Source organism: Echinops telfairi, unplaced genomic scaffold (assembly GCF_000313985.2).
Source record: "Echinops telfairi isolate 266 unplaced genomic scaffold, ASM31398v2 ScPeMD7_5592;HRSCAF=6446, whole genome shotgun sequence".
NCBI classification, from domain to species: Eukaryota; Metazoa; Chordata; class Mammalia; order Afrosoricida; family Tenrecidae; genus Echinops; species Echinops telfairi.
Window position 1 is genome coordinate 41,317,809 of NW_022109491.1, and position 22,671 is coordinate 41,340,479.

Sequence of the window (22,671 nt, forward strand, 5' to 3'; positions counted from 1 at the left end):
CACTTGTCTTATTCACTGAGCACAAACCCGTCTTCCAATCCTTAAGTGAACTAACTTTCTTTCCTATCTGGAACTTTAGCACATTCTCTTGCCCATGTTCAGAACTTCCTTCAACCCACTCTTCACATGTTAAAGACCATTTTCCCCTCAGGTTTTAGGTATTCCCTGACTACACAGTCTAAATGGTCCACCCATCAAACTTGCTGATAGCAGTGTTTTTCTCTGTTGCGGTACAGTGTATTACTTTGTAACCATTTGTTTTCTGTGTACTCTCTGAATCCCTGCCCTCTGCCAACTCTAAGCCCCATGCCTTTTTTGGCTCACTGCTGTATTCCCAGTCCCAACCACACTTCTTGATTAGGTATCCACTGAATAATGAATATTCAATAAATAAATTTCCTGGGTTACCCATGACCTTATTTTCCCGATTTGAAAAATAAGGATAATAATTTTCATCTATAAAGTTATCATGGAAATTAAATGAGATTTTATTTATATATATATAAAATAAGTGTTTATATATATAAACACTTGTGTGTGTATCTATATATATATATAAACACTTAGCATTGTCCTTGGTAAAGAAAGCTCTCAACAAAAGGTAGATCAGAAACAGCAGCAGCAGAGTCACCAGATATTATTACGCTCACTGTATGTCATAGACTTGGTTAATGTGTATGGAATATATTTTAAAGAGGGACCATTTTGCTATAAATCCTTTGTACCTATTCTTTAGTGGGCTCATGCATTAATCTTGGTAGCCCTATGTGAGGCATTCTACTGTGTAGTTCTAGTAGTGATTCCATGCTTTTAAATGGAGTATTGTTATGAAATAGCCTGAGCTTTGTAATGTCACAATTACCAGAGCCCCAACGTACATTCAGGAGGATAATTACTTTGGCTAGTAATTGCTTAGGCTGCCCCCACTCCATTCTCTCCAGCTGGCACTAATACAGAAGCACTGCTTTTATGTGTACACACAATGTCTGTATGGTCCTATTATCCCCAAGTCCCTTACCCTGTGGCTGCAGGCTTCCTTTTGAAACCTCTTTTTAAAGAAATAAATAAACTTTCAAGGAAGCCCTAAAGTTCACTTATAAATTTATTTCACCCATATACTATACAATAATGAGATGGCAGGAGGGAGCAGAAGGAGTGAAAAATGAGACCTGCTATCTGTACACTCAGACTTCTATGGTACTTGTGGGGAGGCTGTGAGAAGTTTCTATGTGTGGAAAGACATCTTCAGTGCATATTTTGAACTGAAGATCGATTTAATTTTGTTTCGATGCTCAAAGGATAGACAAAAAAGTGACATTAATCTTTCTAGTTCTTTTTCTTTCATCTGTCCAGAATGTGTATAGTTTTTAGATTCGGGGTTTTTTAAAGTCTCTCAGGGTCACAATGCTTTGTAGACTGCAGTCTTGTCATGGAGCCCAGGGTGCATTGCCTTTCCCTGCTTCCCTTTTCGGCTTCACCTCCCTTTCTAGTAGTGAGTGCAGTTTCTCTTATTTATTTATTTACAATTGGTTTATTAGGGGCTCATACAGCTCTTATCACAATCCATAATACATCAATTGTGTAAAGCACATTTGTACATTCATTGCCCTCATCATTCTCAGAACATTTGCTCTCCACCTAAGCCCCTGGCATCAGCTCCTCATTTTTTTCCCCTTCCTCCCCCCTCCCCACTCCCTCGTGAACCCTTGACAATTTATAAATTATTATTTTGTCATATCTTGCCCTGTCTGTTGTCTCCCTTCACCCACTTTTCTGTTGTCTGTCCCCCAGGGAGGAGGTCACATGTAGATCCTTGTCATCGGTTCCCCCTTTCCAACTCACCCTCCCTCCACCCTCCCACCCAGTGTCGCCACTCTCAGCACTGGTCCTGAAGGGATCATCTGCCCTAGATTCCCTGTGTTTCCAGTTCCTCTTTGATACAGCCTTTCATTCCTTGCGTTTGTAATTCTGCCAGAAATGATTGGTTAGGCAGCGGGGGTGCATGTTATTGGTTTGTTTTCCTAAGTTTGATTGTTTTTGCATGTTTGTTTATTTGTGCGTGTTGTTTTATTTCTGTTTGTGTGTGTGTGTGTGTGTGTGTGTGTGTGTGTGTGAGAGAGAGAGAGAGAGAGACAAAGAAAAGTAGTGTATAAAATTACCCAGTAAGATTGTATGACTAATGATCCACTGAGGAAATGGGTCTGTTTGTGGTCTTTCTGGGAGGGACACTTGAAAAGGAGTTTGCCTATATAGAGGGACTATTAACCACAAGGTCAGCAGTTCAAAACCACCAGCCAGTCTGCTAGAGAAAACAAAACTTTCCAGACCCATAAAGAATTACAGTCTCAGACACCTATAAGTGCAGTTCTACTCTGTCCTATATGGTTGCTATAAGTTGGATTCAACTTGATGGCAATGTGTTTGGTTTGGTTTTTGTTTACATAATGAGCACCGGTGGCCCAATTGGGCTGCTAATGACAAAGTTGGTGGGAGGGAGAGAGGGAGGGAGGAAGATGAGGCTTCCTACTCCTATAAAGATTTATAGCCTCAGACACCCACAAGGGCAATTTTACTCCAGATTTACTCCAGATAAACACATAACTGAGATTATGGTCTTTGAGTTCTGTGTAAATATTGCAGCAAATTCTCGAACCCAGTTGAGTGCTGAGTGGGGGTGAATGATTCAGAAAAGGTGGAGAAGTTGGAGGATGGAGGATGTCTGACCTCTACATCATAGATCACTTTGTGCTGACTGATTCTTATTCTTTATGAATGTAGACTTTACTCTGTTTCATTTTCCAAGAGCAGGAACTTCCTTCTAGGCCATGTCCTAACTGGGACCATAGTAATCCTTTCTGTTGGGTTACAATCCCTTATTGTGATTGGCATTTTCCCCACTACCTTTACCTTATTGATATTTATTCCCTAAAAATGACATCTTCCCTTTCTTCTATCACCAGTAATGATAAAACTAGGGTAGGGAAAAGGTGAGGAATATCAGTAGTGTCTCAAAGCTATTTTCTCCAGACTTAGAAGATCATTTTCTTTCTATATTTTTGTCACCATTACTTAAAACCTTTCTAAGTTCATGTTTTACATCCACTCCATCCAATTCCATCATCTTCTCTCTCCTCTTTATCATTTGGATATTTACCTTTTATACTTAGGGACCCATCTTACCTTTCTTTCCTCTCAATCTTTTCCATTCATCTCAATGACTTGGTCTGCCTTGATGTTGACCCCTCTAAATGGTAGTCTCTCAGTCACTTTAAAATTATAGCCATGACTTTGACCTCATCTCTTGTGCATTTAAAATTTCCCCTTTCCTTTTAAATATATTGCCTTCTCTCGATGCAAATTCATTTCTGTACAGCCCAACTTATTCCTGAGATCAATAAATATCCTTTTTTGATATTCAGTCCTTTTTACCTTCCTTTTCTTCCTCATGACCAAGCAAGCTCTATTTTCTCAAAGAAGTACTCTGGCTTAAATGCACTCTGGCACAAATGGTTAAACACTCAGGTGATACTTGCATCCCCATCTTCCTAAAAGACACTTCCAAAGGGTTAATAAACACAAATTTTGAGTCTAAGGAGACATTAAAATTTATCTTGCAAGTAAATCACTTTGCAAGGTGGAAGACCCATTAATAATTAGCAGCTGCAAACCTGTACTGTACATTTAGCGATCTATTGTGTACAATATGTACAAAAATCTGAAACCTAGTGGTCTCCCTGACACTTTCATGAAAATCTATATCCTTGTTAACTCGCCCTTTCCTCAGTTTTTAATTCCTAGAAACCCTACCACAGCCTTGTCTCTGGAGTTGGACTTCCTCCTCTTCCTGAACTCTCCACTCCATTCCACAAACCCTAGTTTGCTCTTGCATGGAAAATTGCATGACCATTTAAATCCATGGTTCTCAACCTTCCTAATGCTGCGACCCTTTAATACTGTTCCTCATGTTGTGGTAACCTCCACCATAAAATGATTTTCATTGCTACTTCATCACTGTAATTTTGCTACCTTTATGAATCAGGCAACCCCTGTGAAAGGGTCATTCAACCCCCAAAGGGTCGAGCCACTGATCAAAATGATCTCCTTGCCATCAATTTTTCCACTTCTGCCATTCAGCATTCTTATTACTATAGAGAGTTCCTCAAGTGCACTGATCAGAAACTATTGCCAAAGAATATCTTACTGACTTTTCAGCTCAGAATCCATGATACTACAAAACACAAGATAGAAAGCATTTTTCAGGCTTATCTCCTTCATGGACCCAGACAGACTTCAGCTGGACCAAATCACGTCTGGAGTCAGTGGGCCTCCACCCAAAGGGATATGGGGATCACCTTTGGAATTTTTTTAAAATCTGGGAGACGGTAATGTCGAAGGTGTATATTGAGCTGTGGTCATCTTGATAAGGGCCTTTTCATGTGATTCTGACTGAAGCAAGGAAGAAAAAGTTGCCCCTTTTTCCTATGTCTATGGTTTTGTTCACCACTTCCTCTTCCTGGCCTATGCTGCCTTTCTTCTGCTCACTTTTAAATCCCTTCTTATCCTTCAATATCTAGTACTAATTTTACTCCCTTCCTGAAGTTTTTCTTCATCTATTCAAACAGGTATACTTGCCTCTTCCTCCATACTGTGGTTATCAGTAAACCATTATTAGATACTGTGTTTATACCAGACAGCTTCTAGAAATCACACTTGTTAAAGGCAAGGCCTCTGCTATGTAACCCAAAGAAGCCATACAGTAAAAATCATTGGTTTAAGGTAATTTGCAGAGAACTGTGAAGTTATGTGGTAAGTGAACAACATGAGTTTTGCTTTTCATTTTTTTAAGATGCCAAATATGTTTATTAGCTTAAAATGATCTTAGTTTATATATCATGAATTAAGAATACCATAAAATTAACCAAGCTGATGCCAAATAAAATATAATTCCTGTTCAGAATTATTAGAGTATTATAGCACTTAAAATACTGTAATGATAAGAACTGTAAGAGCCCCCAATAAAATGATTTATTAAAAAAACTTTGTAACAAATTATGTTCCCCCCTACAATATTGTATAGGTTTTATAATAGCCAGTTTTTAAAAAGTATCATTTTATTGGAGACTCTTACAACTCTTGTTACAATCCATACATTGATTGCCTCAGGCATGTTTGTACATATGTTGCCTTCATTCATTTCAAGACATCTACTTTCTATTGAACCCTGGGTATCAGCTCATTTTCCCCCTCTTCCCTCCCTCCCCGCCCCATACCCTGTTGGTAGATTAAAAATTATTATTTTCGTATCTTACACCAACCACTGTCTCCCTTCCCCCATGTTTTCTGTTGTTCTTTCCCCCTGGAGATGGGTATATGGTAATATGTCGATCATTGTGATCGCTTCCCATTTTCTCCCTTCCCCTCCTCCCCTTCCTCCCTACCCTTATGGCATTGCTATTCCCACTCCTGTTCCTGGATTCCATGTGTCGTAAGCCACCATCTCTTTTCTTTACCTGTGTATATGTTCCGGTCTAGTGTGAATTGAGAAGCAATACTGGGGTCCAGATAGCAGGGGGTGAGGAAGCCTCAAGGAACCAGAGTTTTTCATTTTTTAAACTGAAAGTTCAACCAAAACCAAACAAGAACATAGTAGTTGTAAATTATAAGGTTATTTCAAATTAAGGTTTGCTAATCATACTAAGTAGGAGAAAGGAATTAAAATGATAAATCCCATTACAGTTTTCAGCAACAGATAAACTAGTATTGAAGTAAATCCAGTTGTGGATTGGTTCCTTAAACACCCCAGCTTCAGGTACTTTAGAGCATGTAGGTCTCTGGATTCTTCATGAAAACGGTCGTGTTGGCTTACAGCTCGAAAACTGGCAGCAGGTCCTTTGGCACACAGGAATACTTTCAATAAGTCGACCTTGCTGAAAGATGAAGCACAGTCTTGTTTTAATAGGGAACACGGTTATACGTGCAGTGATTTATTATAGTCACAAGTCGCTGCATCAAAAACACAATTTTTTGTGAAACATTCACTTCCCCCTTTTTTTGTGAAACATTCAGTAAGGGAGTAATTCTCTGCCCCCTCTTTTTGTAACTTCCTCGGTTATATTCTTGTTAGATCTATGTTATATGCTCAGGATTGGATTCTTCCTCCTTTCATTTTCTCTACTCCTATTTTTTTTAGAGTTTTGTTTCCTCAGTAAAAATTGTAAACATTTATAAATAGGTATATACACACACGCACACACATATGTATATGTAACTATATAACTATAACCCATTAATTATCACCTGCCCCAGTGGCTTAGTGGTTTGGCATTTATGCACTTCCAATACTCAGCAGTTTAAAACCACCAGCAGCTCACTGGGAAATGAGGCTTTCTACATCCTTAAACAATTCGTCTTGGAAACTCACAGAGGCGGTTTTATCCTCTCCTATAAGGGGCACCTTGAGTCAGCATTGATTCAATGGCAGTGCCTTTGGTTTGCTGTGGATTCTGACTTAGCAACCTCCATGACAAAGCGAAACTGTCCCACAGGGTTTACAAGGCCAGTCAGAATGAACTCAGCAGCAATGGACCTCTTTACAGAAGCAGGTAACTCTATCTTTCTTCTAAGCCCGGTGGGTTTGAACTGCCAACTTTTTATTTAGTAGCTGAGCACTTTTTACTTAGCTGAGTTAACCCGGTCTCTCACTCTCTCTCTCATCTGGAACTCTGGTGGCAGAGCGGGTTACATATTGAGCTGTTAACAGTTTGAATCTACCAGCCACTTCGTGGGAGAAAGATGAAGCTTTTTGCTCCTGCAGACTTCAAGTCTCAGAAACCGAAAGAGGCAGTTCTATTCTGTCCTGTAATTCGCTCCATGGCAGTGGTTTGTACACACACATCTATACATACATACTACACATATACTAATTCCTTGAATAATACAGGAATTAGCGGTCCCAATCTCCACACATTCAAACATCTGAGTATAATTTCTGACTAAGAGCTTAACTAATGGCCTACTGTACACCTGAAGTAAACACACATTCTGTGTATGTGCTATATATGTACCCATATACATGCTGCATTTCATGAGACAGAAAGGTATTCCACAAAGATTCCAGGGTTTCAAGCCTACTGGCATAACTGAAGCAGTGGCTTACCTCCCCCACAGTGCCCCCAGCATAATAGTCCTTAAGATGAATCCATCTACTTTGAAATGATGGGGAGGTGCAGTTGCAGGCATGAGTTTATGATACATAGCAAGCAACTCAACTTTGGATGACATCATGACTTGTCTCAGCGTCTTGGCTGTTTCTTCAGCATCACTTGTGGCGATCAAGGTTACCAGTATTGCTCTATGTAGAATGTCAAATATGCAAGAGATCACTTTTGTCCTGCCTACACAGACCATATTGCACTAAGCAGGATGTAAAACAGCAAGAGATCTTTTTTTCCCTGCCAAACACAATTTACTAAAGATGAACTGCTAACTCAGAGATTATCAGTGTAGCATGTCTTGTACAAAAATAATTACAGTGAACCCTCGCCAGTTCGCGCTTCGACTTCCGCGGCTTCACTCTATCGCGGTTTTTGCGTAACAGCGCATGCTCTGTCATTACTGCCACTGATTGGCTCATACTGTACACGATTGATGCCATAAATAATATAATAAATAATAAATGATAATTGTAATGTCCAAAATATTTTACTGTATTTTCCCTTTTTCGTTTAATAAATTGGGTAATACGAGTGTAATGGTGACTAGAGGGTGTTTTTTCATGTCCTCTATGCTCGAACTACGAAAATATTTGATTTACAAATAAGGAATCCTACTTCGCGGAATTTCATTTATCACGGTAGGGTCTAGAACCGATTAACCGCGATAAACGAGGGTTCACTGTAATTCTCTATATAAGTGGGCTTGAGCAGTTGAAACTTGTGTGGTTCAAGGGTCACGTGTGCAGACATACAGGGGCAGGCACTTCAAAGAGTTTGTGGGAAATGGAATGAAAAGATAGTGAAGATTTTCCACAAATGTGTTGAAGTCCTCTTACTTTCTCCTAGGAAAGCATTTGGATTTCCTAAAGAGCCCAAGTACAGAACAAACGTTTATCCCACTTGTTGCGTGCCCTGTGTGTTTGCTGGTAGAAAGCATATTTTAGATTTATCCCATGTAAAGATAATCAAAGACAAGTATTAGAACCTAATCTTTTGTTTGTTCATGAAAAGTAAACAAATGGAAACATAGTTAACACAATGTCTTGGTTTGTGGCATTTTATAATCTCAGTTTTCTAGGACTTAATGGAATCAGCCAATCACCCTACTTTTTCTGTGACTTCTGAGAGAATTCTATCTAAACAATGTAAAACTACTAGAAGCGAGGTCAAAACTTCCTTCAGAAACATTCACTCTATTTAACAGTATTCACATTTGTCTTTAAATTATTTGTAGGGAACACTGCTCCATAAAAGGAAGTCAAAATGAAATTGTTGGTAGACAACTGGAAGATGACAAACAGTGAAGTTTCACAGTCAGTTGTATGAATTTGTCACTGGAGTGGTAGAAGCAGCGGCATTGAACGAGCCTCTGGGAAGGCATGACTGACATTGTGGGGATTGTAGAGTCCAAGTAAATCTTCTCATTTAATCCTCACTACAACCCTGCGAGGTGGGTAGAATTAATCCCCCCATTTTCTAAAGTAACAACTCTGAGGGTCAAGCGATTTGTTTTAAGTACACACAGAGTAAGTAGTGGGTCTGAGGTTTTAGATCCTCAGAGGATAACTTATAGCACTAAAAAGCTATTTTTTAAATGTTTGTTTTTCAAAGACCACCCTATACAAAGTTGTATTAAGGGCAGTGGCACCAGTGTATGTACAGGGCAACATCAAGCTGCTTCTGAAGTTTTCTCCTAAAGAAAATAGTAAAATATGAGTACTTGAAAAAAATGGTAGGGAAATGGTTTTTTACATGGAACACTGAACTCTGAAGATATGTAACCTCAAGGTATTGCACTTTTTTATTTGTATCCAACTTTTATTTTTATGTCTAGAAAAATATATGGGGGTGCTGGAAAATTTGCTACTTTAGTGACAGTAACATAATCCTGAAAGAGCAAGCACAATTATTCTGTACTTTTTAAAAAGTTTTATTCAGCAATAAGACCATAATTTTTCATATTTAAGGAAGTATGAAAAATTTGTCAAATTTTAAAAGCTGAATACATGTAGCATTGGATCAAGGCACATACAAGACTGGCCAAAGGGCGTACAATGCACTTTGGTTTTTTTGTTGAAAAAAAACAAAATAATAATGGCAACAGAAAAGTGATGAGATTTTTAAACAAGTGATAGCTCACAATTCAGTCAGAAGCTAGAAAAAAGGTTACATTTCAAGTTCATATGTATTATCTGGAAATCTGTGGCAGTAATGGGCAGTTTTTTGGACCATTGTGAAAGTAAATTGAAGATTATGTACAGTGTCAAAATAGCTCACCTATACCAGATCTACATTTAAATTTTAGTATGTGTTTTACTTTTTAAAGTCTCAACAATTCAAAGTATGATGTTCTCTGGACTGTTGAAGAAAATTGCTTATAGTTATGCAACTGTTTTAGTATGTATAATTTTTCTATTTGACATGCTTTAGGATAAAAACGTCATACACTATCAATTATATGTTGAGAATTATTTTTTTCTCCAAAATCCAATGGTAAAAGTAAAACCAAAATGCAATTCTGGTATTTGTGACCACTACACTCTACAAGTCAAAGTTTTCATGTTTCCCAAGTAGACGTTTCTCTCCTGAGCTTGGAGGCTCACCTTCATTCCCAATTTTCTCAACACTGATTCTAGCAACAGACTTCATCTTCCTTTTATGCCAACTGATATAGTCAATTCAGAAATGATGCTTACTTTTAAAGGATTTTTAATTTGCCTAAAACAAAAATGGAGAGATGCAGCAAGTTTGATATTATTGCCCATTACTTCACATAGATTGATTTCTTGAATACCACTGGGATAATACAAATTTAATAATTTGAACAATATTCTTATAACTATTTTTGAATTTTATTTTAACTCATTCAGCTGTTTTATTATTTTGTTTTTTGTTTTTACATTTTATTAATACCAAAGTGAAAAATGGCCTGTGCTTATACTACAAGGATCTCAAGTGAACGCAGTCCTGATTGTTCAACACAGCAAGAAAATTCACTTTCACAGTCAACAAGTCTTCTTACTCAGTAGAACACAAAAGTAAATAGTCTGTAACCTCAATATTTGCAAGGAAAATACAGTACAAATTACTAAAAAATACTAAAATATATAATTGTCTTCAGGTATCTCCACTACTACAATCGCAGCAGTAACCTGAAATTTGAAACTTTTAATAAAAAGTTCTTAAATATAAATTATATGGCAAATGTACAGTACATTGCTTTTTTTTTTTCAGTCTCTTTTACCAGTGTTTTGCAGTGTTGCAGGGATCCTACCACCACCTCCCTCCCTCAGGTTTATAAAAACTAACAGTCTGCCATGAGTCCGTGAGCATCACGAGTGCGAGTGGTCCGAGTCTGGAATACCGCTGTCTCTGTAGCTTCGGTTACTGCTGCTTTCGCTGTGATTGTTTTTGTACAGATTCATTCCATTAGGAGGAAATATGGTGTGTATTACAAACTCCTCTTTTGAAATCGGTTCATTGCTTATTGGCAACATCTGAAAAGAAGTCTCCCTGATTTCCAGGATAGAGTTGTCTTTCTTAGTGCCAGCTTCCGCATAGTCGTCCTTTCTCCTCCTCCCTTTGCTGTATGCGCAGTTCCTTGAGAAAAGGGAGCCATTCCTATGAACGTACCAGCATACTAAAGCGAGTAAGGCAAGAGTCACCAGGGCCACTGCCCCACCGATGATGGCAGCCAAAGGTAAATTGGGGTTTTTGTAAGGTTCTTTCTCTTGCTCCCGATTGAGGGTAGTTGTAGGGTTATACATTCGAAGGGGTGCAGTTTCCGCCTCAATGCAAACGGGAGTTTCATCAAATAGGTAGAGGTTACTGGTTTCCATGGGAACCATGCATATTCGGTAGGGTGAATCAGGCTCCAGGGCTGTGATCAAATATTCACTACGATCCCCGGTTACAATTGTTTCTGTTATAGATCCAAAGGCTGGGCTGTGACCCAGTTTGAGCCAGCTGAGTCTTAAAGCAGTCATGGGTAGGATAAGTTTCCAAGAAATATGAATTGTCTCAGAGGTGACAGATTTCACAGTAATTGTAAGTGTTTTTCTTGCTGGACTCCCTGTGGTTCGCTGATCTTTAACCAACTTGGGATTCTTAATGTCTGGCTGTTTGGTCACTGGTGCTGGCCACTGTCCTTGAGCAGGATACCCTGTGTTGGGCATCACAGTGATGACCTGAATGGTACTTACATGCTCACTGTCTTTACAATCAAACAGTTCTGTGCTAAGGTCCTTGATAGCCATCCCTCGGACTTTTTCTGGAGCTTGGCACATGAGTCCACGCACGTTGACCTTCACAGGGAGTGACTGTAACCAGTCACGTACCCATTTCATCTTACAGCCACAGTACCAAGGATTGTTACGAAGAATTAGTTGGGTTATATTGTCCAAATCATCAAAGACACCCTGAGGTAAATTGCTTAGATTATTATTGGACATATCAAGCCGATAGAGCTGCCTCAGATAAGCAAAAGCATTTGAGGGCACCCGACTGATGTGATTATCTTGAAGATAAAGCTTTCTCAGGTTTGTACCTGGAAGGTTTATTGGCGCAGCAGTCAGGGAATTTCGCACAAGTGACAATTCTGTTAAGTTGACCAGGTTGAAGAAAACTTTGTCACCCAAGCCATGGTTGTTCAACAGGTTTCCATCTAACACCAAACGTTTAAGGCTTGTAAGGCCTTGAAGAGATGGTGATGAAATAGTGGAGATACGATTATCATCCAAGCGTAGCTCTTCTATGGTCCTGGGCAAACCCCAGGGGATTGTGCTGAGGTGGTTACGGGACAGGAAAAGCAGTCGGAGATAGTTGCTCTCTCGGAACGCCCCCTCTTCAATGCTAACAGCAGAGACAGAGTTATCATCTAAATGCAATTCTTCCAGATATGGAATTTTGGAAAGTGAATCATAAGTGATCGCCCGTATGTTATTTTCTTGCAAATGTAGCTCTTTCACGTACTTTGGGAGATTGATAGGAAATTCATCTAAACTGTTGTGGTATAGGTATATTCTTTCTACTTTCTGCAAGTTTTTCAAATCCGAGGGAATCCCAGCATTATTTATTTGGTTGTTCTGAAGGTAGAGAGTTGTAGCATCCTCTGGTATTCCAGTTGGGATGGATGTCAGAAAGCGATCGTTACAGTAAATGAAACCTGCATCGCAGCGACATACAGAAGGACAGGACTTAGCCATGACTGATAGAGGTGCCATCTGAAGGAACAGCCCAATTTTAGTCCCCATGAGGAAGATGCTCCAGGCTGTGCTGATCATGGTCAGCAGTGTTGAGCTCTTTATCCAAGGTTCTGTTACCTCTGAGTCCTAAAATGGAGCAAACCAAATAGAAAAAGACAAAAAATTATCAGACTAGGATACAGAAAATAGTATTTAAAACAGCCACAGAAAGTACAATCATCTATCTCTAATCACTAAAACATTTTAGAATTTCTATTTAATTTTGGTTATTTAGGGTATACTCTAGCTAACAATGATATCAGCTCATTACTTCAAATGTTTCTGGTATTACAGTAAGGAGTGTCATGTCCACAACCCATTTGATTTTGAACCATTTATTATAATGTTAGTTTGAGTATGCTAAAGCATTTTAATTATATCTTATATCAATGTTGTAGTCAACCACTGACTAAGCTAATTCAATTTCTAAATTGTCTTTGTACTTGCAATGAATTGGCAGTCATAGGAATATAATTTGTTATATTTAGATATAATGATTAATCGTTTGTTAAGTAAAGGGCAATGCAGATATTGAAGTATGTAATAAAACATGGTCTATTAATTATCGTTTGGAAATTGTGACACACTGCTTGAGATTCTGCATCCCAGTAAAGACAACCATTTGTATTGATTATTAATATTATGCCTTTTCTTTTATTGTTAATATTAGTTTTAAAAATGTATTTCTAGGGAGAAAATGATTTTAAAATCTTATTTTCATCTGCTTTAGGGAAGGAATTATGCAACCAATACATTCAGCAAAACTACGTGGAAAATTTAATTTGATTACCATATTTCTCCTTTCCCTGTTTTTTTAAAAAAATAAACTCACACTACATGGCATAAGGTCTTTTAGCCATGTAATTTTTATATTCCATCTTACGACAACGTTTTTATAATGCATTTATGATTCTTCATGGTATAAAGATGGGACATGATTCAGCTCTCCTCAAGACTGGAGAATTAAAGGTTTATACTGAACTATTGTATAAATAATCTTTTGGGCACTTTTAAGTATTACTCCACCTTTATGATTTCAGGCATGGAAATAAAATACTTAAATATATTTCCTACCTTATTGAATGATGTAGTAAATTTGCGTGGGTGAAAATCCAATGCACATGTATTATTTTCCTGGTGAGGGGCTGGGGCTTATACACGCTTGGAAATGCTCTTCACTGCTTTTCAAGTAGTCTTATGCTGCACACGCCTCCAGCTCAGGCTCACTGTTGTCAATGGGCATCCAACTGTAGTTCAGCATGGTGGGCCAGCTCATTAAAGTGGGGGCCAGAAACAATTCCGCCTCCTTTTCCTATGTAGGGCACACAGCCTCCTATGGTTTGTTTTATTTTCTTCTTTCTGATAAAAGTTTCTAGGTGCAGGTTCTTTTTGTGTAGCTTAATTTCCTTAGTGGAAATTGCCCTCTTTGAAATTCTTATTGGCTCATCTGTGCAGTATGGTCAGAGATAGTAACTTCAGCTCCACATGAAGAAAACCAGTCATGATGCTAAGGCTTGGACAGTAGTATGTTTTTCAGGCAACCCTCCCCACATTTATTCCCATCCAGGATTATCCAAGTGAAAACTTTGTAAAGTAGCTACATTCCGAGGTATGATTACCTGCTATGAAATAGCTATTTCCAGCTTTTGCTTCTGGCTGCTTTGTCAGAACCTCTAGTGCAGTCGTCACGTTATGCAAGAACAGTATTCCTTTTTAAGAGGTTAAAGAAAACTTAATGCAGGTATTCTTCATGAACAAACAAACAAACAAAAACACTAGATTTCCTCGATGTTTCTTCTCTTCCTTAATATAGACAGGGTTTGAAAATCTGTGAAAGTAAAAAAGTTTTAATGAACTATTCATAAAAAACTTTAATACAGTATAGAACTTTCCTATAGTGATTTAATTTCAATTCTTTCTTTAAGCAATATATTTTTCTTGACCTATTTATTTTTATGTTTTCCATTTTACTATATAAATGCAATATGATCCAAAGTTGGAATCATACCAAACAATAAATTTACATTCTGTATTCACTGCCAGGGTCATTCTGAATTAAAAAAGAAGTAAAGCTTCGTTCAAGAGATAGTAAGACCCTTTTGCTGATTTCAAATTCAGCTACCTTTGAATGTTTACTTTAAACCTTATAAAATGACCAAATGGTTCAAAAACAACTTAAACCAACCGAGAACAACAAAATAAGTATAATTCAAATAGAGCAGCAAATGCATGAAAGGGGTTTTCCCTGGAACACCACAGTAATTTTTAAAACGTTTATGAACAAGGCTTTACCAAATCATGTACTCTACAATTGAAAAACCTGAAAATAATTTAGAAGCTTTTGATGTGCGCTGCTCTCGTTCTACCAGCCTGCCTTGATTTTCCCAATTGCAGAGGTTGGGCACCATGACCATCCTTCTTCAGGGGGCTTCTGAGGACTAGCGGCCAAAACGGTGCCATAGACCTTCAAGTCCTTCTTCATTTTTCAGAATACGCCCTTAAATTTTTTCTTAGCAAATTGAATTTAAACAACCTAGATTTGGAACAAAAAGGAGGCTATTTCCCTCCACCTCCTTGTAATGACCATGAGGAGAGCCTATCAAAACCTCAGAGGGCATGTCTTTCTAGGTTCAAATAGGAACACTCCCGTTTACTTTTTATTTCTGAAAGATGTGACTTGACTAAGGAAATGAGTTGATTTTATTGATGACTTCTTTAACCATTATTTCATACACATAAAGACTGCTTGGAGGGGCTGGAAGAGGAGGCTCGGGTCAGCTTCTGTTTTGCAACATCACCCACTCAAGTGCTTTCTATATACAGGGAATGTTTAAGTTTCAGGAACTATTTGATCCTAAAAGTAAGTACTAAAGTAGCTGCAATTTGCTTCTCCCCAGTAATTACCTAGCATCCAACAAGGATAGCATCTGTTCCTGAGTTCCAATATTCTGCTGAAAGTGTATGTTAAATGAGGTCAAACTTTGTTATTTGGATTCTCTTTGAAAATTTAGTTTAGTCTAGATTACCACTAGATACCAATGCAACCTTACACTTAGGTTACCTGCATTGGCAGAATGAAACAAACAAACCAAAAATACCCAGTACATTTAATTGATTATTTTGACATCTTAAAACAAAAATAGCAATTAGCAGATGGATCAAGCAGTCTCTGGTGAATAAGCAAAGTACCCACAGAGGAAGGCTTAAATAATATACCATTTAATGTGAGGTGTTACTGTCTTGTCTGTAGAGCTTCGTTACTGTTCAATTTCAATAGTATATTTTTTGGTAAATTTTGCTTTCTCAGTCTGTGAAACGGAACAACGATGCTGTTGAAATTATAATTACAAAGTTATTTCCATTATGAAATTAACAACTGAGAACCTGTTTAACATGTTACCAATAGCAAAGCACATGTCATGTTCCAGCAATTCCATGCTGACATGGGATTTAAAATTGTTGATTATGCCCCAGTCAGCTCAGACTAAACGTGGGCAAGGTGATGATCCTAAAAACCAGAGATAAATAACTGCCACCTAGCTTCCATTTGAACTATAAATATGTCACCAAATTTGGCTCTATGAATATGTATTGTTGTTCACATTTCTAACCCAGAGAAACGGGAAAAAATGTCTAAATTGGTATGAAAAAGAAGATAGATTAATTTGTTTTAGTTTTCCTGCTTTGTATTTATGAAGTTTCCTCCTCTGCTGTTGAGCAGCACACATTTACCATTAATAGTGGTGATAATGTGAGATCACTAGGAAGCCTTAACACCTTAAATTCTTGGAAAACGGCAATTTCTATGTGTCAAAGTAAGGTAAAAATATAACAGGTAAGGTAAAACCAAAGCAGGTTTCTTTGGCAAGAAGGACATTGTTTCAGGAATGAGGATTTTGCTTTATGGATTCCCTCCCTCCCATGCCCTTTTCCCCTTTATTAAGCTCAAAACAGTTCAATATTTGCTTCAGTGTGCTTGATAGTCTTCCCTTTTAAAGTTGGAACCACAGTGCAAAACATTTTCTTTGCTTTGTTGCTTGTGGCATATTAAGACCATGGTGATCTGTCCATGGAAAATAGCAATCCTTTCCCTATTCTGAGACTTCTCCCTCTCTGAGCAGGTTCCCTATTTTCACGAGGACACGGACATTGTAGTTGAGTGTGAATGATGAAAAGAAAAACGCCTCCCCCTGGCATGGACACTGTGGCCAGGTTTCCATAACGTGAAAATTAGAGCCTTTATGTCTGCATGGGCTTGAGAGAAGCCATGACTTCTGAACAAAAAAAGACTCATATCTTCTTTTTAAAAATTATAAATGGAACCCTGGTTATTTAATGGAATGCATTAACATTTTTCTATTAGAAATTTTACTTAAGTATATACTTTAAATGATGGCAAAAGGAAGAAAAACATAATCACCTTACAGTTAAATCAAAATTTTAATAGGGTCCCTTCTATTAATTTTCTTTTATAGAAATATTTTTACATTTATAATGCAATCATCAAGTCTCTAATTTATTTCCATAGTTTACCTGAGAAAAATATTAAAGATAAGGGTGCTCTCATTGGAGCTGTTTGAGGAAAACTGAAGTAATTTCAGAAGTTATGCCTAAGTGGAAAACGTATACTTCAATAAAATCAAGAATTTGAAGCAATCTACATATTTTTATGATCCCTCATGTTTTACTACAAAAATTTTGAGGTGGGAATGTTTATAGTGATATGATTTTTCTCATGTTTTAGTAGTATCTTTTAGCTGAGATAGTTAATAAATGTTAATGTTTGCCAAATTTCCAAATCCTTTATTTATCACTCATGATTTAAACAGATTTTTATTTGGATTGTTTAAGAATCACTAATTTTTTAATCTTAAAATGAATATACGATTTTGAGTTTTTTGTTGTTGTTGTTTATTTTCAATGACTTTCCTCACACAATCATTTCTTAGTGCTGGAAATTGTTTAAAATGTTAAAACTAGAAGTAGTATGACATGCAGAACTTTCAGTCTAAGTCAATTACATGATTATTTTAAGTAAAATCTTGAGGTTGAGAAAACAGAAGCCTAATGCAATTTACCCAAGTTTTCAAATATTTCTAGGTAAATTGGATGTTACGCGACCATGATCTAGGAAAGTTATTTTTTTATGAAGTCCTAAATTTCATCCAGAAAACTCAACAACACGATCAACCTGTGAATGCTAAATCTCTGCAAGAACAAGTGATTCCCAAATAAACTACATAGATGATGAAACGGGAAAACTGGGGTCCATCAGGCTAGTTGACAGTGACAGCAAAATGCTTTCTAAGCAGCCTGTCTGGTAGTTAAATTTTCCACGATCATCAGATTTCAGGAAAGTTCCAATTCTTTTGTTTAATGCCAGGCAAGCAGAAGGACCTCTAACTCTCCTCTTGAGAGTCATGAAGTCTGAAGGGTTTGCTGAGAGGCAGAGAAGCAAGTGTGCCTTTTCATATTTGTTTTTCCAGGCTAGATTCTAGCCTAAGGAAGGTTGTGTTTCATTTATGGAAAATAGAGAATAAAGGCTTTTCTTTTCTTTACTTATGTTAGTTTTTTTTGGCCCCAATAAGTTCGTGATAAATGAACATAATTTGGCTGCATTTATTTTGGCTTATAAAGTGAAATCGAGCATCCTTTGAACAAAAAGGCAGACTGGTGTGGTATCTTTCATCTTTGACCATAATGAATGTCATTTTCTTTCATGTCGTTAAAGTCAAACTTTAAAAAAAGGAACAAGATATTAATTTAAGGGATGGCAAAGTTGAGAAGTAGAGTTGGAGGAGGGATGCTTTAAATTTGTGCTGACATTTGAGCAATTTGCAGTTAAAGCCATGCTTATGTCTGGTAAATCACATTTTCCCTTTGTAAAATTGACTCCTTTAAAATTTTTTATATTATTGAGTCCAATTTTGTTGAGGTGATTTAAATTTTTCCTACTTATTTTTCCATCTATTTCAAGTCTACTGTTTTGCCCAGCAATGTGCTAATTGCATAAAACATTGGTGATTTTTTTCATGTCATAGTGGGTTGTTATTGATTTAAACCAGATGAAGAACAAAATCAACAACACATAACTGATCAATTGAGAGTCTAATATTGCATTTTTAAAATGATGTTTAGCTAAATGTAGTCCAGATTTTCTTTTCAAAGTTACCAAGGTAACTTGTGCACAGGTAAGTGAAGGAATAAAGAACAAAAGCTGTCATTGTCTCATCAAGTGAGAGCAATTTCTTTCTCTTCTTTAAGGATTTTTTTTTTTTAAATACACTCCTGACACTTGAGTTTGAGGCTAGGAAAGAGATCATGCATATGCAAAACAAATGAAGCTTAGCTCTTGCTTAAAATAGATTCCATTCCTTTCTACTTAAAATCTGTATCTCTCAGTATTTGTCAGTAGGCAAATTAGAATTCTACAAACTGCTCCTACATGCAATATAAAAATGGCTTTCAGAACTAATGTTTCTTAGTATGACATTTAACCAGACTTTTAAAACTGAAAAAGGATTAAGAATACATACCTATTTGGGTACTCAAAGAGGATGAAAAGTTTGTTTTTCTTTTGGCAGAATTAAAAACCAATCTCTATGTTAGAAACCTGTGTGTTGAACTGTAGTAAATTTTTGAAATGGTGAAATGTATGAAAAGGAGCCAAGATATATCTCTTTTTATGCTACAAAGGGAAAATTCCGTTTGGAGGATTCATATTGTTGAGAAATTTACTGTCGAGTGTTTGCCCACTGGAGGGTGGTACTCTACCAGAATGCTGCTTTCAGGAGCAGCAAATTGGACACGGGCAGTTGCCGGCCACTTTTTCTTTGGTTTAATTACAACAAAGCCTCCCGTTGAGAAGAACAGTGAGGGCCTCTGGGGCAAAAGGTGGGAGGCTGAGGGCAGGGTGGGGAAGTGGTGGAGTAGGAGGGGGAAGAGGAAGGGAAAGAAATTTCAGCTTTTGAAAAATGCATCAAATCTTATTCCTCTCATTAACATCATTTATGAATGTCTTCGTGTGACTTTAAAACATTATTTATAATGCCTTTTAAAATAAACTGGTTTGAATATTATTTTCAGATTTTTATTATAATGCTTGTCAGCCCTGGGTCTTGTAATTATTCACATTCTTTGTTATGTGGCCCACCCAGCTAAGAAGGTGGAGGGAAAGTTAGGATCAACTGGAATGGAAACTCTAAGCCTTTTACTTGACCAGATTTAAATATTGCATTTTTGATGTTCAGATAGAAACACTGGCATATAAGAACAAGAACCAAGAAAGAAAGAAAGAAAGAAAAAAAGAAAGGACATTTGTGTACTAAGACAAGTTCTCTGCTGTTGACCTTTGTAGAGTTTCACATTGTTTAAAATTAACCATAAAAAGGAGGGAGCTTTAGGGTATGTGGCCAAGAAATGCACCAGCAAATCTCTCCACAGTGCACTTGCATGTTAAAAGCTGATAATTGTATTTTTCTTCTGGAGAGATGAAGTGTTCATTAGAGTTTTGTGTCCCTAGGCAGGAGATGCTGAGCATAATTGGAGTTTCTATTTGATTGGGCAAGATAGTCAAGAGAAGAAGCTGGGGTAAAGATAATTAATAGCTTGCTAACAAAGTCTGACAGCCACAAGATTTCAACCAAATGTATTTCACACCGCTTCATTTAGCTCTGAAAAGTTTTGATAGAATTGTAGGCTCCTTAATTAACATTTGAAGAAAGCAAAAGAAACATACCTTCTATTTTGCTGCCACATTCAGTTATGGCAAATATTCTTGTGTTGTTTTTTCTCTTTGTAAAACTTTATTTGCTGCCCAATTATGTAGTTTACAAATGTTAATGTTTATGAAGGATTTAATTGGGGGCATTTTGAGCCTAACCATAATTGATTTTTTAAAAGGAGTGGGTAAGAGAAATGAAAGCCTCAATTAATAACTGGTAGGTAATAATCCAGGAACACAATATTATTGGGTTTCTGGTGTTTATTTATTCACTCATATCTTTGCTGATTCTTGAACGTAAATGTGTTTTGGCAATACACTATATTTTAAAAGCCTGTAATTTTCCTAGTTAAATAGGCTATTAAATACATGTATGTGTGTTTGTGTATATGTACCTATATATATGCATGCATGTTTACATGCACACTTGCAAACTAGTTGGCATATCTATATTTTAAACTCCTATTATTAGTAGTATTCATAGACATATTAATATCATTGTGATACTTATAAAGGAATAATTTATTCTTTATTCATGACTGAGATGTGTATCAATCATCATGGTAGGCATACATGATTATCCCTGAAAACAGACAAATTCATTCTTTATGTTTCCTCTGCCCAGGGTGGTCTGATCCTGTTAGGGACAAATGAAAGCCACTGCTGTAGCTGAATCACTTTTCCAGTGGTTTTATTCACGTTTTACTTCGACTAATGATATATATGTGTGTGCATTTTCAAACAGATGCATTAAGAACATTTAAAAAACTATTTGTTTAAACCATTAAGAAAACGTGAGTCCATAATTGACAACCCTTTGAAAAGGGTCTTGTCTTGTTTTTAATTCTAATAAAATAACTTAAAAACCAATCCCACAGATCTTGAGAAGCCACAGGCCTGTTGCACTCTCTGCCAACCATTTTGTCTCAGATTTCATTCACTGGGAAAACATTTTTGAGAAGATACATTTACATACTTTTTGAAAGCTCTTTTCTTTATTCCGATTAAATTCTTTTCCTAATATAAATTGTAAGTGGATGCTTTGCATATCTCCCTTGATGAGGGCTCTTTACTCTTTAATCTCCTCCCCTACCCCAACCCCCAAATTGCTGCATTACATCGGGTATAGCTTCCAGGCTCCGCTTTGTCAGTTTTTCTGAGTAGACTTTGCCAATTATTATGCTGGTCACATACTACACTTGTCCAAGCAATGGATTTAGGCGTTCTGCTGGAGAGGGAATATGGTTTGGAAGAGCCTCCCCCTCCTCCGGGTTATACTCACTAGTCCAGATTTGAGAGCCTGAAGTATTTGAAGCAGCTCAAGCAGGACAGCAGTGCAAGTTTTAAAATCTAGGTGTAGCTGTTAATCCTTTAACATAGGTAAGCAAGTCGCCAGGAGAAGCTCCGCTGACTGTGAGCAAGATGTTTGCTTTCTATATACTGTGTACTCGTGAACTGAGGGATTATTGATTTTCTTTCACAGTTGTAAAAACAGCGATTGGTGATCATACCACACATACAGTAAACACAGCTATCTCTTTCCTATCTGTGAAAATTGTGCCTGATACTCTCATATTTAACATTTAACTTTCCACCGTGTTTATTTTATTTTATAATATGATGCTTTTTTTTCCCAAACCGTAGCTACTTAAGGCAGAGAACAGGCAAACATTTTTTTCACGAAAGATTTTAAGACATTTCTTGCATGTGGGTATATCTAAATAGATAGATAGATAAAATTTCAAAATTTTCCTTTCTCGTTTGCACGCACATATATTGCTTCTACTGGTGGCAGAGCAAACGTTTGTATTTGTATGCCTCACAGCACTAAGTCATTTCTTCCTAGAAAAGTAACCGAGCAAACTTTCTGGGACAATCAAAAGGTAAAAGACGGAAAACACTTACCTAGGAAGACGAGAAAAAGCAATCCTATAGACACTGCCGCTCTAGCTGTAATTCCACTGATTGTGAACTGGACTCAGAGCCCTCCCCCTCTCGCCAGCTCCGCATCCCGTCCACACAAAGCCAACGGCAGCTGCAGGCTGAGCTTGCCCTGCTTCGGGTGACTCCTACGCTGAGGAGTGAGAGCGAGAGAATATTCCAGTTTACTGCACTCAGCCCACCTCCAAGTCTGAAGTTAAAGCTTCACCTCGCAGTGGTTGAAGAAGTGGGTGATGTCATAGATGGGCAGGACTAAGCCAAGCTCTGGTTCAGTGAGGTAACTGGATAATCAAGCAGATGAGCTATGCCAACGCTAGAGGGGGCGAGAGAAGTCGAAATGAGGCCCCAGGCCTGCCAAGGCTTGAATGGCCTTGTCGGCAGCCTCTCGGAATCCCAACATTTTCTAAAGTTTACTACAAGGCAATGGGAGCATGCTTGCAAAAAATACAAGCGTGCTAGAAAAATATTTATAAGACTGAAATGGGGAAAAAAAAGTTCCTCTTTATTTTTAGGCTATCTGTATTGAAAAGAAGTTAAACAAAATGAGATT

At 37.4% G+C, this 22,671-nt stretch overlaps 2 protein-coding genes across 3 annotated transcripts in view; one reads left to right on the top strand and one right to left on the bottom strand.

Moving 5' to 3' along the window:
* MACROD2 (mono-ADP ribosylhydrolase 2) overlaps positions 1 to 22,671 on the top strand; it is a 1,581,126-nt gene that overhangs the window by 290,404 nt on the left and 1,268,051 nt on the right. The gene's annotated exons all lie outside the window — the stretch shown is intronic.
* FLRT3 (fibronectin leucine rich transmembrane protein 3) lies at positions 9,129 to 22,265 on the bottom strand. 2 transcript variants are annotated; one of them, XM_004697820.2, is made up of 3 exons: positions 22,086 to 22,265; positions 14,077 to 14,285; positions 9,129 to 12,544 (listed from the first exon to the last, which is right to left on the bottom strand). In XM_004697820.2, the coding sequence occupies exon 3, from the start codon at positions 12,494 to 12,496 to the stop codon at positions 10,547 to 10,549; it is 1,950 nt and encodes a 649-aa protein (XP_004697877.1). In that variant the 5' UTR covers positions 12,497 to 12,544; positions 14,077 to 14,285; positions 22,086 to 22,265; the 3' UTR covers positions 9,129 to 10,546. The 2 variants fall into 2 exon arrangements, with proteins under 2 accessions (XP_004697877.1, XP_045151218.1); XM_045295283.1 differs by having other exon boundaries at positions 13,532 to 14,285.

Bases quoted from the DNA above. Each gene is read 5' to 3' on its own strand.
- FLRT3 (XM_004697820.2), bottom strand. From the start codon at position 12,496: ATGATCAGCACAGCCTGGAGCATCTTCCTCATGGGGACTAAAATTGGG.